This window comes from Equus przewalskii, chromosome 5, assembly GCF_037783145.1.
Source record: "Equus przewalskii isolate Varuska chromosome 5, EquPr2, whole genome shotgun sequence".
Lineage (NCBI taxonomy): Eukaryota > Metazoa > Chordata > Mammalia > Perissodactyla > Equidae > Equus > Equus przewalskii.
Window position 1 is genome coordinate 57597936 of NC_091835.1, and position 17861 is coordinate 57615796.

Genomic DNA, 17861 nt, shown 5'->3' on the forward strand with positions numbered 1-17861 from the left:
AAGTGACCGTGAGGAAGTGACAAATTCACTCTTCTCCTTCTTATAACCGATAAGCAAGTTAAGATAAAACCAACTATTGCTCGAGTGGACTACAGGATGAGTGATTCTAAAGTGATCCCACTATTTTAGGTTGTGTGTAAAACTACTTGCTTACAAGTAGATTAAATGCAAAGCTTTGAGGAATTTAGTTTTAAAAAAAGTCCCGTGAGGTAGGAAGAGGTAGCTCGCTTTACCAGACATGAACTGCTTTGAGTTTGGGAGTTAAAAACGAAACAACTCAGACACAGAGTGAAAATTTTTCTTATTCCATTCTAGGTCAATTTGAGAAAACTTGGGGAGAATAAGCAGACATTTTGCATTTGAAAGATGGGAGTTTGAAGTTAAGCCGTCCAGGGTTTGAATTGCAGCTCTGCCAGTTACTCTCTGGAAATGTTATTTAGCTCTAGTTCTCAGTTTCACAATCTATAAAATGGGGCTAATAACGCCTGCCATTAGGGTGGTTATGAGGATGACACGTAATAAGTAGACAGCTGTAATGACGAATGATAATATTGATTTGATCAAGACATGGAATAGAATGATGGTGGTGTTAGGAGCAGAAATAGCTTTGTTTATTCTCCTTTGTGGAGATTTATTTTAGCCACGTAGTAATGGGTTTGGGGTAGGGGGGATGTTGCTCATTTTCACTTTATAACAAATTGGTTCATATCGTGGTTCCTAAAGCCATTCTCGAATTTAACTAAATGTATGTGAGGCTAAATTGATCAAAATCACTTGATTTAAAGCCAAGAAGGGATAAATCTGCTTTTATAAAATCTAGCAGACTGAAATATAAGCAGCAAACTAAAAAAAAAGCATACATTCATGAGAGAAATTTTATTTCAGTGAAATCCCGGCAACATGTTTCTATAGCTAAATCCACATAATAGCTGAATGAACAGTGAAAAGTTTTAGTTAATTGTAAAGATATATGAAAATCTGTAGTGTACAGTGTTAAATTATCAGAAAATATTCCATATGAATTTTCTTTTTCTTTGCCTACTAAACTACTAAAACATTGAAAAAGAGGGCAAGCACCTGAGCCAGCATACTCATTAGGATCTTTTTGGCTCAGGTTCCCTGTAGCTGAGTGAGGCCGTTCCAGTTTTAGCCAATAGTTCATTGGTATGTGGTCAGTTTGAAGTTTCCAGCTGTACTCCTCTGAGCTAGAGAGAGGGAACCAAAAATGCTGACATCCTCATTGACTTCATCACTCATGCCCGAGCACATACACCAACACTTCCTGTGCCAAACCTACTCTGGCTCTGCAGAGGACACCCCAGGCCTCAGCTGACTTGGGTGGGTTGGACTGGTGAAGTTGGGAAAGCATTAGCCCTCAGTTGGATACCACCACACTATGTGAACATGCCGTGTCTCATTACTACACCTTTCACTTCACAGAGACCAGCTTTCAAAGCTTCTAATAATAACATTCATGGACAGCTAGTGATTGTTGCAGGTGGGTTACCAGCTCTCAAAATCACCACCCTCTGAAAAGTATTATATTGGACGACAGCATATTTAAGAAAGAGTTAATTTAGAAATATGCCGTGGAAATTGCACTGAAAAAAATCTATCAGAAGATCTGAATTATATATAGCTTGTCTCCCTAATATCAATAAGGCTGCATCTATCCTGCCGAACCACACCTGGTGTCAGTTTTCTTATCCATACCGTGAGAGGGTTTCTAAATTTCTAAGACTTTGTGATTTTAGTGTGTGTTTTTCCAGGTAGTTTCCTCCATGTTTCCACTTGTTGGTTCATAAACTACATTAAATGTTTGTTTTATTCTACCCATCAAAATTTCCTCAAGTATTGTCAGGTACTTAAGGTAATACCCTATTTTCAGTTTGTTGTTCTTTCAGAAATAGTAATTTGAAGAAGTGATATTGTAAAGTTAAACTGCCTCTGGGTATTATAGTTTGATTCTGAGTACCACGTCTAAATATCACATGAAAGGGAAATTAGACTTTGGATTATTAGGTAAATGTTGAATCCACGTGATGATAAACCTTTAGGTGTTTTAAGAAGTCTATTATGTGATATTTTAACTAAAATATTGACTTTAATCAGTAATTTTCTCTTATAAACATGGCAAGGATGAGAAATTCACTCATTGGTGCCTTTCCTCCTTTAAATCCTGATGTGTTTTTAGGAAGAAGTTATTTGGGAGTGCTAGGTAACCTGGGAAGGAAATAGAAGGCCCTTGTGCTTTGGGGGAGATGGAGAGTTTAAACATGGTTTTGTTATTCAGCGTTTCTTATGACTTTCTAATAATCATGAAAAAAAAATTCTAAAAATCCTTTAAGACCCATTTTTAAAGGATAGTTTGCTATAAATCTACAGGCTGTCACTACAGTAAAATCACATGTAGTTGACCCCATCCTTCCCACTCCAACACAGTGTTTTAGAACTCTCTCACTACATTTTGAAATACCTTCATTGAGTTTTGAAATGCCTTACTTGCGTAGTTCTTTGAGGCTCCATCACTGCTAGAAGAAGAATTATGAAATGTAGCTCTGCACTTCCCGTTAGTTCTGTCCCATGTCGAACAGAAGATGTGCGCGTGTCTGGTGTCTAAATTCAGAATGCCTGTAGATTTTACCCACAAAGCATAGATCCAGATAATTCTTCCACAAGCAGGAAAGAAGTATGATTAATCAGAAGAGTAAAAGGCACTGCCGGATGCTGCTTGAAAGGAATCCTATATGGGGATCTGTGAGTATTGTTATTTTTGCAGTTTCCATTTCTGAACTATCTTGGGTTAAAAACATTTGAATTTTGTGAGTATATAAAGTGTATGAGTAGATGAAGTAACTGGTATTTGTCTTTTTGTTTACTAAATGATAAGTAAGTCATATCATTATTGAAAAATCATCATGGGGCTTGTTTAGAATGGATTCATGCTGTGATTTTGGCACAAAGGTGTACTTTTTCTTATTTTTGTGGCCCAAGTATGATGACTTGAGGTACCGGCGTTTTTCCCTGTGGACTCAGCAGGACAGTGAAAGTGCACTGTGCTTGAAGTGCAATCACTGTTGCCCTTTCTTATCCGAGACTTTTTATCATAACCTCCTCCCTCCTATTTCTAATTTCTATTTCTCCTCCTTTCTTCTAATATATAAAAGCTATACTTCACCCAGTGTCTTAGAACTTATTTGGGCACTTAAGAGTCTCTTGATCATCAGTTATTTGGGGATAAAATTCCCTCTAGTTCTAAAACATTAGCAAGATATATTGGTAATGCAGAAGTTTAAGGATTTCTTCAAATTACATATGGTTTATTAGAATCTGACGTCTAGTTGACTAGATCCTTCTATCATTGTGCCTTTAATGTTCTCTTGGTCTTTTATATTTAACTGAAAAACCGTTTTAGGTGAAAGTCTTTGTTCAGAAATACATTTTTAAACATATTTTTTGGGGTAGTAAGGAGAAAGATAATAAACATCCAGGTGTAATACTGGTGATATGTTGATGTGTTTTTCCTCTTTGTATCTGTTGTTGTGTAAAGTTGAGTTATATTGTACATGGATTTTTTTTTATCATACTTTCCCTCTCCCACACAACATTAAATTATTTCATGTTACTGAAAGTTCTTCGTAAAAATTCAATAGCTCTATGATATTCTGTTACAAAGTAGTACTATACTTTGGTTAACACATCCTCTATTGTTGGATATTAAAAATTTTTCAAGATTTTGGATTATAAATAACTGTAAGAACATCACCATTTTTAAAGATTATCTTGCAAGGAGCATGGGGCGGGGGGAATCCCATTGTACTTGTATTCTTGATTTAAGATATAAATAATAGCCTGATCTTAGAATTTTAAGGACAAAACATTGAATTAGGATCTGAAACAAATGTATTGGGTGCCGTGTTTGTTTAAGTGTATGGACTTCACATTTTATCTTTGACTTCTGTGTGGCAGACAGTCTATGTGCTAGCTATTTTTCAAATGTGGATTACATTGCTTTCTTCATTGAGACAAACTGGAGTGGGTTCTGTAGAACTTTAGCAAATTGGTGGGTCATTGAGGAAAATTGAAAGAAGGCTTTTCTAACTAAGGCAGGTTCTTCTTTGCCACCTCATGTGAATGGAAAACTACATCCATGCTTACAGGATAAATTAAGCATTGTGAAAATACTGGTGCCTGGAAAAATACAGATTCACAAGGCTTTGGCCAAACTTTTTCTTTGTGTCACTAGGTTAGAAATGGCCTGAGAGTCTCCCAATAATTCAGCCACAGAAGAAAGAAAAAGCTTGTTGTTCTTCATTCCCATTGTATAGAGCCCCTATGTCACAGACTTGCACCAAGATGGAGTACTGACCATCCCTGTGGAATGAATGGACCTGAGTTTAGAGTACTTTGATTTACTTATAAATTCTTAAATGTATCTTCTATTTAAAACTTTATAGGCATGATAATAAATTGTAATAGAATAGAGATAGCTAGGGTAATATGAGGATACAAGCAAAATATGGAAGTTTGGAGGCTTATCTTCAGGTAATTATTTTGGATCAGAAACTTTGATTCCCAGATTTTGGGGGATTTATTTTTCCTTTGCTCTACCTCTGTCTTTGCCTCGCTAGTTTGGATGATAATACAAGTTAGTATCCTGACTTTTCTTTATAAATGAGTAAAGTTTTATTGAATATGTGTTATACTTAGAAATAGTCATTTCTCCTAATTTTTATTGTAGCTTCAAAATTCAGTATCTGTTTGCTACTAAATGCCAGATTATGTATATGCATAGATATTTTCCTTTAAAAAGAAGTCAAAGTGTGATTTATTACCAGACTTCTTTGTTTTATTCTCTAATGACAAGAATGAATAGATTTATTTGTAAGACTAAAGGAGATTCAGGATTTGGCTGAAAACAACGGTAGTACTGGGGGGAGGCTTGCCCCCATTTTCTGTCTTTTGTTTTTCAGGCGTCCGAACCTGCGTGTGCTTCCCTTCCGAGTGTGTGTACAGTGCATGTAGTATTCTAAGGACCAACTTTGTAACTGAACCAGGTGGACTCCTGTCCAGCAGTTGATACACTTCCTGGCATTTCTCCTGCCCATTTGTTTCATCTTTCCAACTCATTTGATCCTCTGGCATTAGAGATGACAGCTGCAATTGCAAATGGGGTTCATAAAGTAGCTGTATTATAAAATGCTGTGCCCTGGTTCTTGTGTAGTTCCACTGATGACAGAGTTGGCAACTCAGAAATGCTACAGATTTGTTTGACAGGTCAGGTGGAAACATTATCTTTATTTTACGGAATGAGAGTTTATGTATAAAAAGGACTGGTAATTGACGTGGAGAGGTATAAATTACGTCTGCTAAATACTAGTCTTCCTGTTTCCTGAGCACCTTTTAGACACGGTGCTTTGTGTTATACGTTCATTATTTCTAATCCTCAGAATAAGACCCTCTTTTTTGGGTCGAGAAAGCAGACTCAGTGAGGTTATATACTCATATCTTCATATTTAGTGTTGCATGGTAAATAGCAGAACTGGAATGCGAGTGCAAGATCATCTGTTTCCAAAGCTTGTAGCCTGTCCATTACACAGTAATTTGTTTTATTTCTTTGTGAGTAGTATTTTATTTCCATTTTGCTGTTGATGGATATTGACTATTATGATGAAAGGTGCTATGAACGTTATTGTACATGTCTTTTGGTGGAATTATGGGGTCATGGGGTATGCATGTGCTCAACTTTAGGAGATGTTGCCTCACAGTTTGTATAGTGTGTGAGTTGTCTAGTTGTTACACTTCTTTTCCAGTACCCTCTGTTGGTTTTTTAAAAATTTAGCCATGTGGCAGGTGTCAACTTATATCATTTTGTGATTTTAATTTGCACCTCTCTGATGATTAATGATTTTTATATACTTATTGGAGAACTTCTTTTATGAAGTTCTCAATCAAGACTTTTACCCATTAAAAATAATTGAATTATCTTTTTTATTTGTCTGAGTTCTTTATATATTCCAGGTACTAGTCCTTTGTCCAAATTATGAGTTACAAATATTTTTTTCTCCTGTAATGCTTTCTTTTTTATACTTAGTGGTGTCCTTTGATGAACAGTGTTATCCAATTTCAGTCTTTTCCCTTAAAGTTAGGTCTCTATTCTTTTTAAAACACCTTTGCCCATCTAAAGATCATAAAGAGGTTTTCCTATAGTACTTCTAGAAGCTTATTGTTTATTTATTTATAATCGTTTGACCTTTCGCATTTAGGTCTATGATCCATCTGAAATGGGTTTTTGTGAAAGATGTAAAGTTTAGGGGGTCAAGATTTATTTTTTGAGCCATGTGGATATCAAGTTGATTTGGCATCATTTAGTGAAAAGATTGTCCTTTGCCCACTAATATCTCAGTGACAACTTGATTTTAAGGTTTTGACTGAGAATTCTGACATTTCACACTTCCATCTAAGCCATCTCAAATTCTTTTTCTTGTTTTACTTAAGTCATCTCAAGTATGGACCATGTTTTCTATTTCATCACATCTCACCTAATGTAGTGCTCTGTACACATTGTAGGAAAGAGTAGAAAATTTCTGAGTCGTAGAAAGATTTTTCCTATTGGGATGGCAGCGGTTGGCGTATACATCACTGCAGGGGAAGGTGAGGGAATGCGTTCACATTGCTGGATGGGAGCAATTTGTGTGTTGTTTCGAGGTGAAGTCGTCTGAGCTGCACTTTTCCCATAAGTTTCTTTCCACTAAAAATTACGGAGGTTTGGATTATAGTCCCTCTCACTGGATTGAAAGCAAGTATCAGAGGAATCATTCATTCAAAACAGCATTCTTTATTTGCACTATCTGATGTGTACTTTTGTGCTCAATAAAGCTACATACTGTTCACCACAGTGGGGACTCTTTTTTTCTTTCATTGATTCTTCTCAATAGCTAATTTGATTTTTAAGCACTAAGAAAGGATTCCATGAAAGGCTTTTTGTTTTGGCCATGATGGAGTAATGGATATTGGAATACCCTCCTGCCATAAAAAATTACAAAACTGGGAAAATATATGCAGCTTTATATGCTTATATTAGAAAGAAAAGAAATTTTAGCATAATTGATCTGAATTTCTACCTGAAGAATTTAGAAAAAGAGCAAATTAAACTGAAGGTAAGTAGAAGGAAAGAAATAATAAACATAAAAGTGAAAACTATACAATAGAGAACAAACAGTAGATAAAAGAAACAAAAAGTTATTTCCTTGCAAAGTTTAATAAAATTGATAATTCTCTATTAAGACTGATCAAGAATGAAAGACACAATTCCAATATCAGGATTCCTATAGACATTAAAAGGATAATAAGTATTATGAACAGCTTTATGCCAATAAATTCTACAGCGTAGATGAAAGAGACAAATTCCTTTGAAAGACAAGCTGAGTAAAACATAACAGACCATGAAGAAATAGAAATTTGAATAGTCCTCCATCTACTAAAGAAATTGATTTGGCAATGAAAAATCTTCTAACAAAGAATGTCATGATGCTGCTGGCCCAGGAACCCCCCTTTTTTTTAATTGAGGTTATGATAGTTTGCAACATTGCGAAATTTCAGTTGTACATTATTTGTCAGTCACCATATAGGTGCACCCCTTTACCCTTTGTGCTCATCCTCACCCCCCTTCCCCCTGGTAACCACTAAATAGTTCTCTTTGTCTGTGTGTTTGTTTATCTTGCACGTATGAGTGGAATCATACAGAGTTTGTCTTTCTCTGGCTTATTTCACTTAACATAATACCCTCAAGGTACATCCATGTTGTTGCAAATGGGATGATTTTGTCATTTTTTATGGCTGAATACTATTCCAGGGTGTGTGTGTGTGTGTGTGTGTGTATGTGTGTGTCTATGTATACACCGTATCTTCTTTATCCAATCATCAGTCAGTGGGCACTTAGATTGCTTCCATGTCTTGGCTATTGTGAGTAATGCTGCAGTGAACATAGGGGTGCACAATTCTCTTTGAATTGTTGATTTCGAGTTCTTTGGATAGATACCCAGCGGTGGGATAGCTGGGTCATATGGTATTTCTAGTTCTGGTTTTTTGAGAGCTCTCCATACTGTTTTCCATAGTGGCTGTGCCAATTTGCATTCCCACAGAAGTGTATGAGGGTTCCGTTTTCTCCACAACCTCTCCAACGTTTGTTATTTTTTGTCTTGGTGATTATAGCCATTCTAACAGGTGTAAGGTGATATCTTAGTGTAGTTTTTATTTGTGTTTCCCTGTTGATTAGTGCTGTTGAGTATCTTTTCATGTGCCTGTTGGCCATCTGTATATCTTCTTTGGAGAGATGTCTGTTCATATCCTCTGCCCATTTTTTTTTTTTTTAAAGATTTTATTTTTTCCTTTGTCTCCCCAAAGCCCCCCGGTACATAGTTGTATATTCTTAGTTGTGGGTCCTTCCAGTCGTGGCATGTGGGACGCTGCCTCAGCGTGGTTTGATGAGCAGTGCCATGTCCGCGGCCAGGATTAGAACCAACAAAACACTGGGCTGCCTGCAGCGGAGCGCGCGAACTTAACCACTCGGCCACAGGGCCAGCCCCATCTCCTCTGCCCATTTTTTGATTGGGTTTGATTTTTTGTTGTTGAGTTGTGTGAGTTCTTTATATATTATAGAGATTAACCCCTTGTCAGATATATGATTTGCAAATATATTTTCCCAGTTGGTGGATTGTCTTTTCATTTCAATCCTGGTCTCCCTTGCCTGTAGAAGCTCCTTAGTCTGATAAGTCCCATTTGTTTATTTTTTCTTTTGTTTCCCTTGTTGGAGAAGATGTGCTGTTTGAAAAGATCCTTTTAAGACTGATGTCAAAGAGTGTATTGTCTATATTTTCTTCTAGAAGTTTTATGGTTTCAGGTCTTACCTTCAAGTCTTTGATCCATTTTGAGTTTATTTTTGTGAATGGCATAAGAGAATGGTCAACTTTCATTCTTTTACATGTGGCTGTCCAGTTTTCCCAACATTTATTGAAGAGACTTTCTTTTCTCCGTTGTATGTCCTTAGCACCTTTGTGGAAGATTAGCTGTCTGTAGATGTGTGGTTTTATTTCTGGGCTTTCAGTTCTGTTCCATTGATCTGTGTGCCTCTTTTTGTACCAGTACCACGTTGTTTTGATTATGATATCTTCGTAGTATATTTTTAAGTCAGGGATTGTGATGCCTCCAGCTTTGTTCTTTTTTTCTCAGGATTGCTTTGGCAATTTGGGGTATTTTGTTGCCCCATGTGTCCGTGAAGAATGTCATTGGGATTCTGACTGGGATTGCATTGAATCTGTAGATTGGTTTGGGTAGTATGGACATTTTAAGTATGTTTACTCTTCTAATTCATGTGCATGGAATATCTTTCCATTTCTTTATGTCATCATTAATTTCTTTCAGTAATGTCTTCTGGTTTTCATTGTCTAGGTCTTTCACTTCCTTGGTTAAATTTATTCCAAGATATTTTATTATTTTTGTTGCGAATGGGATTGTGTTCTTGAGTTCTCTTTCTGTTAGTTTGTTATTGGAGTATGGAAATGCAACTGATTTTTGTAAGTTGATTTTGTACCCTGCAACTTTGCTGTAATTGTTGATTATCTCTAGTAGCTTTCCAATTGATTTTTTAGGGTTTTTCTATATATAAAATCATGTCTGCAAACAGTGAGAGTTTCACTTCTTCATTGCGTATTTGGATTCCTTTTATTTCTTTTTCTTGCCTAATTGCTCTGGCCAAAACCTCCAGTACTATGTTGAATAGGAGTGGTGAGAGTGGCACACTTGTCTTGTTCCTGTTCTCAGAGGGATGGCTTTCAGTTTTTCCCTGTTGAGTATGCAGTTGGTTGTGGGTTTGTCATATATGGCCTTTATTATGTTGAAGTACTTTCCTTCTATCCCCATTTTATTGAGAGTTTTTTTTTAAATCATAAATGGATGTTGGATCTTGTCAAATGCTTTCTCTGCATCTATTGAGATGATCATGTGGTTTTTGCAGGAACCACATTTTAGAAACCATTGTGTTAGGCTGTGAGGTCTATGAGGGCAAGGAATAACTTTCAAGCCTCTTTTTATTATCTGTATGCTACTTAATATTCTTGGTAAATGTTTGTTAAATAATGCTATGTCATTCAATCGGTTCTAAGTAGAGAAGTTCCCTTCCCTTGAGAAACCTAACAATTTTTTACCTTCTTTCTTTGGTAAGGAACTTTTGATCTTTTCCCTAATTCATTTCAGAAAACACCCTACTGAAAGGAGAATACTTTAATTTCTTGTGTTTATGAAACTATATAATGATTAGGAATGCCTCAGAATTTCCTTGATGAACATATAAATCATGTTGGGTGTAAGTGTGGACTGTATTGTTTCCAGGCATGCTACTTTAACCTAAAATCATAAATCCTAGAGTCCTATGAGTTAAACCAAAAGCAATATTGATCCTCTTTCTAGCGATGGCAATTTGGGGTCGCTATGGAGCTGGGAGGGCAATGCATGTATGCTTCCTGGCAACACAGTTCTCTTGAGGACTGTGTTGTCCATTTTTTAAAAAAGAGCAAAATTGTAGCATCCCAATTGCTTCTTAAAATTTGTGAGTTTCATCTAGCATGAAGTATTGTTCAGCTAACAGTTGAAAATCCTCTAAAGTGAACAGCATTTAGGGGCTATTAGAAACTTTATCAGAAAGTCAGATAGTGACTCTGAACAATGAATTAGCTCAACCTGCCAAAGAAAACTGTACATCAGCTGAGAATAAAGAAGTCTCCTTTGAATCGAGCGGCAAGTCTTCTTCAGTGAAGAGTTTTGTATATTTAAGAGACTTGAGGGGGCCGGCCCTGTGGCCGAGCGGTTAAGTTCATGCGCTCTGCTTCAGAGACCCAGCGTTTCACTGGTTTGGATCCTGGGCGAGGACATGGCACTGCTCATCAGGTCATGCTGAGATGACGTCCCACATGCCACAAGTAGAAGGACCCACAAGTGAAAATATACAACTATGTACCGGGGGCCTTTAGGGAGAAAAAGGAAAAATAAAATCTTAAAAAAATTAAAGTAGAAAAATAGAGACTTGAAATGATTGTACTGATGTTTATTGGACTGTTACAGAAATTGTGTTCCTGAGCAGTGTGAACCCTTATAAAATAAATTCAGTAGCTTAATTACATATCAAAGCCTTCTTTTAAACCCCAACTACCCTGACATGATTGAGGAGAAAATGAAGCAAACTTCCCTTGAAATGATTTCATAAAATTTTTTAAAGAACATAATCTTTAAAAAAAATCCCAATCCTCATGTGTATTGTGCAAAAGCTTTTAAGGAAATGCATCAAAATGCTGATCATGATTATGTCTACATGGTGGTTCTATAGGTGATTTTAATTTCCTTTATTTCTGTAACTTCTAAATTTGTAAAAGCATGTTACGTTTTCAGTCATTAAGATATTTTTATTAACGGAAATATTAGCGACTTAACTAGATTAGAGATTTTCTCTGTAAACACAGTAGTTAAAATTAGTTGCACTTCATATTTTCAATATACTTACCAATATGTTCAAGAGTACATATCTGAAATTGCTGTCGTTTTTAGTAAAAAAAGACAAAGTGGGATGTATACTATACTATTTTTGTAAAAGTAAAATATTTGTGATATACATATCTGTAAAGGTATACGATTGTGTAGAAAAGAGTCGAGAATAAGTACTCCGAGCTATTAATAGGGATTCTCTCTGAGTGATGGGAGTAAGCCATTAATTATCCTTTTGCGTATTTCTCTTATAATTTTTTGCAACAAACGTGCATTACTGGTTTATAAAGTTTTTCATAAAGCAAGCAGAGGAGTCAGCTTTAGCAAAGGTGAAAAGCTGGTGCTCCTCTAAGCACAGGCAGCCCTGCTCTCCAGTGACAGACAATAAAGGTGGAGACACATGAAGAGAGTGTAGGTGGATGCTTCTGGACCCACCAGCTATTATAGACTCTCAGGTCTTCTCACTCTACTTTTGTTTTCAACAGGAAAACTCCATGGTGTGAGTTCAGTGGAATAGTATTGGGATTTAGGTGACTGCCAGGTTTAGGTTGTGAGGTAAACTCTGGGTCATGGCCAGGGAAAACGGAGATCTAGCATCAAAGTCACCAGGCAGTCACTATCCAACTGCCCTGTAGGAGAGCAAAGCAACAGAGAAGTGCAAAATAAGGTTTAAAAAAAATCACTTTATTTACAGTTTTGCTAAGGTGGACCTCTCTTTTTCAGTCTTCCTCCAAAAAGCATATAGAATGTCAGTGACCTCGATAGGGTCCCTTATTATCTCCCAGACTGTCAAGCATCTTCACTTTAAGCCCCACTCTCTTGTCCTGGAGGAAGCATGGTATCCCAAGGAGTCATGTTCATTAGTGCTGGGACATAGGCTTCCTGCCTGCTGGTTCCTCGAGACTAGAGAGCACGCTTGTTGCCTGCCTGCTTCAGAAACTTGTCACCCACTCCCGCTCGCTCAGATATGTCCATGACCTGGCTCCATGGTCACTTCCTGGGTAAGTTATAGTGGTGTGGCCCAGACTTAGCATTGTCTTCCTTCATTCTCTGCCATTTTTTATTCTTTTCGTTTGTTCTTTCAACAAAGACTTCATGAGCACCTCATTCCTTGGTAAACAAAACAAAGCCCCTGTCCTCATGGAGTTTACCTTCTGGGATGCGAGCCAGAAAATAAAATGAGTGAAAAAGAGGCATTTAATATAATGTTGAGTGGTAATAAGTGCTATTAAATAACAAAAAAAACCAAGGTTCTGGGATGGATTGAAAGTGACAGAGATGGGGTTGTGAGGAAGTGGCATCTAAGTTCAGACTTGCATGAAACGCGTCCTGGAAGCAAGAGGAAAATCTGGGTGAAAATCTAGGCGGAGGGAGCTGCAGGTGCATGGGACCCGAAGCAGAATGAGGTTGGGCTGTCAGAACTTGGCAGGGAGATATTTAAATTCCTGCCAGCTGGTCAGTGGACTAGTTTCTGAGGGATGGTAAGGTCTTTACCACCTCTAAACGTATACTCAGTAAGATATTATTTGGCTTGTTTTCTTATAAAGATTAGATGCTGCTTTTCAGTCCGTGGGGTTCCATGTTTGATCTGATAACTTCATATTTTGCCAATGAATTGCTGTATAGTATCTAAACACATTTACTTGTGATATGTTTTATGAACGTTTACTCAGTGAACATTTATTGATTTTTACCTGATTGATTGGATGTGCTAGAAGGGGGAGAAAGACTTGCTGATAAAAGAGAAGAAAGGAGGAGGGGCTGGCCGCGTGGCCGAGTGGTTAAGTTCGCGCGCTCCGCTGCAGGCGGCCCAGTGTTTCGTTGGTTCGAATCCTGGGCGCGGACGTGGCACTGCTCATCGGTCCACGCTGAGGCGGCGTCCCATATGCCACAACTAGAAGGACCCACAACCAAGAATATACAACTATGTACCGGGGGGCTTTGGGGAGAAAAAGGAAAAAATAAAATCTTAAAAAAAAAAAAAAAACGAAAAGAAAGGAGTTGTTGGAGAGAGTCCTAGAGAACCAGGAATTGGTTGTGAGGGGGCCCAGGAGGAAAGAATGTCAAGGAGAAGGAGGTCAGCACTGTCAGACACACCAGAGAAGTGGAGGGATACAGGAACTGGACATGACCTGTGGGTTCGGCGATCAGCCTGACCCCGCTGGTCTTGGTGGGTGCAGTGTCAGTTGCATGTTGGTCAGACAGAAGTGGGCTGAGGAAGTGGAGGCAGTGACTGTAGAGTTCCCAGCTTTTGAGAAGTGTGAACAAGTAAGAAAGGAATGAGATTAAACGGCTTGACAGGGATATGAGTGAAACCAAGAGTTTTTTATTTTGTTGGGGGTTTTTTTTGAAGAGGTTCTGTGGTTCTTTCCTTGACAGGAAGTCATGGTTTGCATTCTTTCCTCACAGAATAAATAGTTGTCCTCCCCCACCGCATACCTTTTAAACATTTAAAACTGTTTACAGCTGTATAGTTTTCCAAGTATTCAAAGACAGTTTGCCTGTGTGATCTCATTGATCTTCTTGAGAGGAAGGTACCAAATGTTATGCCTCTTTCTTAGATGAAAGCCTCAAAGCTCAGAGGGTGTAGCTGAGAAGTTACCCCACTAATCAGTTGTGGGGCAAGAATTTTTATCAGTATACCCTATCCAGCCCAGAGTTTGGGAATCTGTATTCACGACATTAAGTGACCATGATTTGCCCCGTATTCAACCAGTTAACCTCTGATTACCCCAGAAGAGAACCCAAGGTGTTTAGATATAATTTATAGGGCAGATTAAGAAGCATCTCAGAATCCGCCTCTATCTCCCCCCTGCACACTACCCTTCTCACCCACCTCTGCTCCCTCATGTATACACACACATCACCCACCCCGCATATAAATCTCTGCCATACACAGGACCTCAAACTCAGACACCTTCCATTGTCCATAACTGGATACACTTCAGTCCTAGTCTCAAAGGATTCTTGCTCACAAAGCTTCGCTACTCTCTTTTCGATATTTTCCTCTTTCTGGGGTTTGGACTTGGGGTAGAAAGGTGTATAGTTAGGTTAGAGAAATTGATTTTGTAAGGCCAGATGAGAGGCCATCTGTCAGTCCCTAGGTTTCAACAATAAGGGTTCATTCAGTTGATCATTAAATGTTTGCTGAACTTGCTTTCTCTCCTCACAAAGGAAACCCTGTAGAACTGAAGCTAAACGGTTTTTGTGTAAATTTGATCTAAAGCAATAGTTGTTTTCTGCAGGCTTTGATCCTTCAGGATATTCTTTGAGCTGCAAGGATTAACTATTCAGCATTGGGTTTTATAAGCACAAAATGGGGGTTGTCAAAATTTTTGTTCTGGCCTGATCTCAGCCCCTAAAATATGAAAGGGCAGGTTCATAGTGTTGGCATGTTGATAATTTTTACAGAGTGCCGCTTGTGTGGTGTAGCTTTGCTGCTTACCTGTCACTAGTTAGCTCCTTTCCCCTCCTCACTCCCCACAAGAGGCAAAAGGCTTTGCTTCTCGAACATATTAAAAGCCCATCAAGAGAAAAGAACAAGTGTCTCCTCTTTTTTTTGTCTGTAGAGTTTAGGTTGGAACTTTGCAAATTGTAGAAGCCCAATAAGTTTGTTTATAGAACATTCTTTGTTCTTAGCCCTTTTCCCACTTGTCCCACCCTCTCACAAATATTTAACATAAATATATTTACTAATGTAATTAACATATTACCATAAATGTAAATATTACACATATGTACACCCTGTAGAGAGTCTTCACTTTTGCATATTTCAGAAATTTTCTTTGACAAAGAAAGATAGAAGAATTAAAACATCTAGATTCCAGTTTGGATGAGTCACTTCTTGAAAGAATGTGGATAGATGGAGAATGTGGAAGGAACAGACTAGGACCCAGATGCTTGTATAATTACCTCCCACCTCTGTTTTATAGTCAATGTTAAGGATTTGGAAGGAGAGGGAATATTACCCTAATGAAGACAGTAACGAATAGTCTAATGATGTGAAGAATTGGGTCCCATGATTCTCATTTGACTGAGATATATTCTCCTTCCGACTTTAATAAAAATGATCCCTAGGGCATTCATTGACCTGGGTTAGAGTCCTGACGGTTGGACATTAATGAAAAAGGGCTAGTAATCTGAGACCCCCTGACATAGATGTATCCTCTTCAACGTTTGTTGTTTTCTTTACAGTGTGGTACCCGGGCAGGTCCCAGAAAGGAAAGTACTTCTCTGAAATGCTAACCATGTCAGAGGAATGATGAGCAATTTAAAAAAAAAAAAAAATCCTCCATCAAATCAAGTAGACTCTTTACTCCATCATTGTTAACACCTTGCAGACTGGGCAGAGAAGTTCCATTTATTTCAATGCGTCTTCATTTGCTTATTAGACATTCCATACCCTGCAAATATATTTTTGTTTTAAATCATTTTTATGAAACTAATTACAAAAGAAAAAAGCAGTTTTTTTAACTTACATAGAATGTTAAGCAAAAATACAAAATTCTTGGTAACACACTGAAAATATCTCAGGAAATGTTACCTCTTTACAGATGTGTTTTATGTTTCAGTGTAGTAACTGGTTCGTTCTGTTGTTTAATCTGGTGCTTTTTAGGCTTATAAGTTTAATCTCCAATTAAGGTAGGTAATTTAAGTCTGTTTCCTAGTCAGTCGTTGTCACATGCCCTACAACCTTAACAATATCCAGTCACTTCGTAATAGAAGCTATTTGTCAAGAAGTTGTAGAAAGAACAAGCAAGAGTAGAAAGACCATGCAAAGAGTAGTGGAAACAGTTGCAGAGCTGGCTGCACTGGTACTCAAATGTGCCCTACTCCGGGGATCTTTGTGCAGGACAACTGCCATCTCATCTGGTACTTTAGTAACAGCTCCTGCTTGAACCTTTCCATCATAACACACATAAGAGTTGTACCCAGAAAATTATAGTATGCTATTTCCTTCTGAAATAAGTATTTGTTCTTGTTCTCACTGAGCTAGCCGTTTTTCCTTTTCCTCTGAAACCAGTAAGAATGAGAAAGAACCCTCCTTCCTCTAACATTCATTCTTATCTTAGAACAGAGGAGATCCTTGGAGATGATGTAACCCAGCTCCCTCATTTTGTGACTGAAGCGCACAGGACCAGAAAGGATAAATATGGTTTGTCCATGTCATACCAGTGGCTAAGCAGGGACAAGAGTCCAGGTTTCTGAATTTCTAATTAGGGGGTCTTTCTGTCCCCGGGCCTTGAAAAACCTAAGGGCCTAGCTACCCTCCGGGCACTGTGACCAACTCACAGGGGTACTGCTTGCAGACTATTTTAAAATTTCAAGGGAAACACAGGGGTATCTATCAAACACTGCAGAGACTACTTGCTCCCGGTAATTCACATTTTAGTTTTAGATTGTACTGTATTTCTTTCGATGACCTCATCGTTTTGCAAAGCTGAGGTTTTGATGGGTTACTGTGATAATGAGCAAGTACCTCATGAAAATCAATGTGGAACAGGAAATGAGGATGGCGATGTCTAATATGATCCTAAGATATGGGAGGTTGTGCAGGGCCAACAGGCACCCACATCCCATTAATAAGTAGGGGTAGTGATTTAAGAATGGAATAAAAATATTACTTTTTCTTGCAATTGTTTTATGTTTTCAAATCGTGCTAACTTGCTGGGTCAAAAAGTTTTTGTTGGGGCTGGCCGCGTGGCCGAGTGGTTAAGTTCGCGCGCTCCGCTGCAGGCGGCCCAGTGTTTCATTGGTTCGAATCCTGGGCTCGGACGTGGCACTGCTCATCGGGCCACGCTGAGGCAGCGTCCCACATGCCACGACTGGAAGGACCCACAACTAAGAATATACAACTATGTACCGGGGGGCTTTGGGGAGAAAAAGGAAAAAAAAAAAGTTTTTGTTTATCCCTAACCACTTAATAAATGGATCTCTTAGGGATTTCTCTTGGCCTGGGGTGCCATGAAAAAGTTACTGAGATACTAAGGGCTCTGTGACTTGAAAAGTTTGGGAACCTCTGACTTAGAATATCTTTCAGGATAAAGCTTCTTACCAAGGAAGAGAAAGGGTGAATGAAACTGGGCATATTCAACAGCGAGGGGAGGCAGAGCAACACTCTCAAGGTTGATTGCTCAGCGGGCACAATGGCTGCTACAAGAGATTCTAGGCGATGTTGCTGCCTGCACGGTATTTGAAGAAGATAAATTATCGGCCTTCTCTACACCTTTTTATCTTGAGAACCTTTATGGGGATTATTGGCTCTTTGTCACGTGCCCTACAGTTTACCTTTAGGGCCTTATTATTAGATTCTGGGCAGGGTGGCC

The 17861-nt window shown here is 38.2% G+C and overlaps 1 protein-coding gene across 7 annotated transcripts in view; it reads left to right on the forward strand.

Moving 5' to 3' along the window:
- FGD4 (FYVE, RhoGEF and PH domain containing 4) overlaps nt 1-17861 on the forward strand; it is a 193074-nt gene that overhangs the window by 63467 nt on the left and 111746 nt on the right. Inside the window, exon 1 of one of the 7 annotated variants that reach the window (XM_008521824.2) lies at nt 2546-2757. The exons of 5 other annotated variants lie outside the window; for them this stretch is intronic. In XM_008521824.2, the coding sequence (XP_008520046.1) occupies nt 2748-2757 (10 nt within the window). In that variant the 5' untranslated portion in view covers nt 2546-2747. Of the gene's footprint in view, nt 1-2545; nt 2758-17861 lie in introns of those variants that run through there. One more of the 7 variants, XM_070621025.1, reaches the window with a different exon arrangement.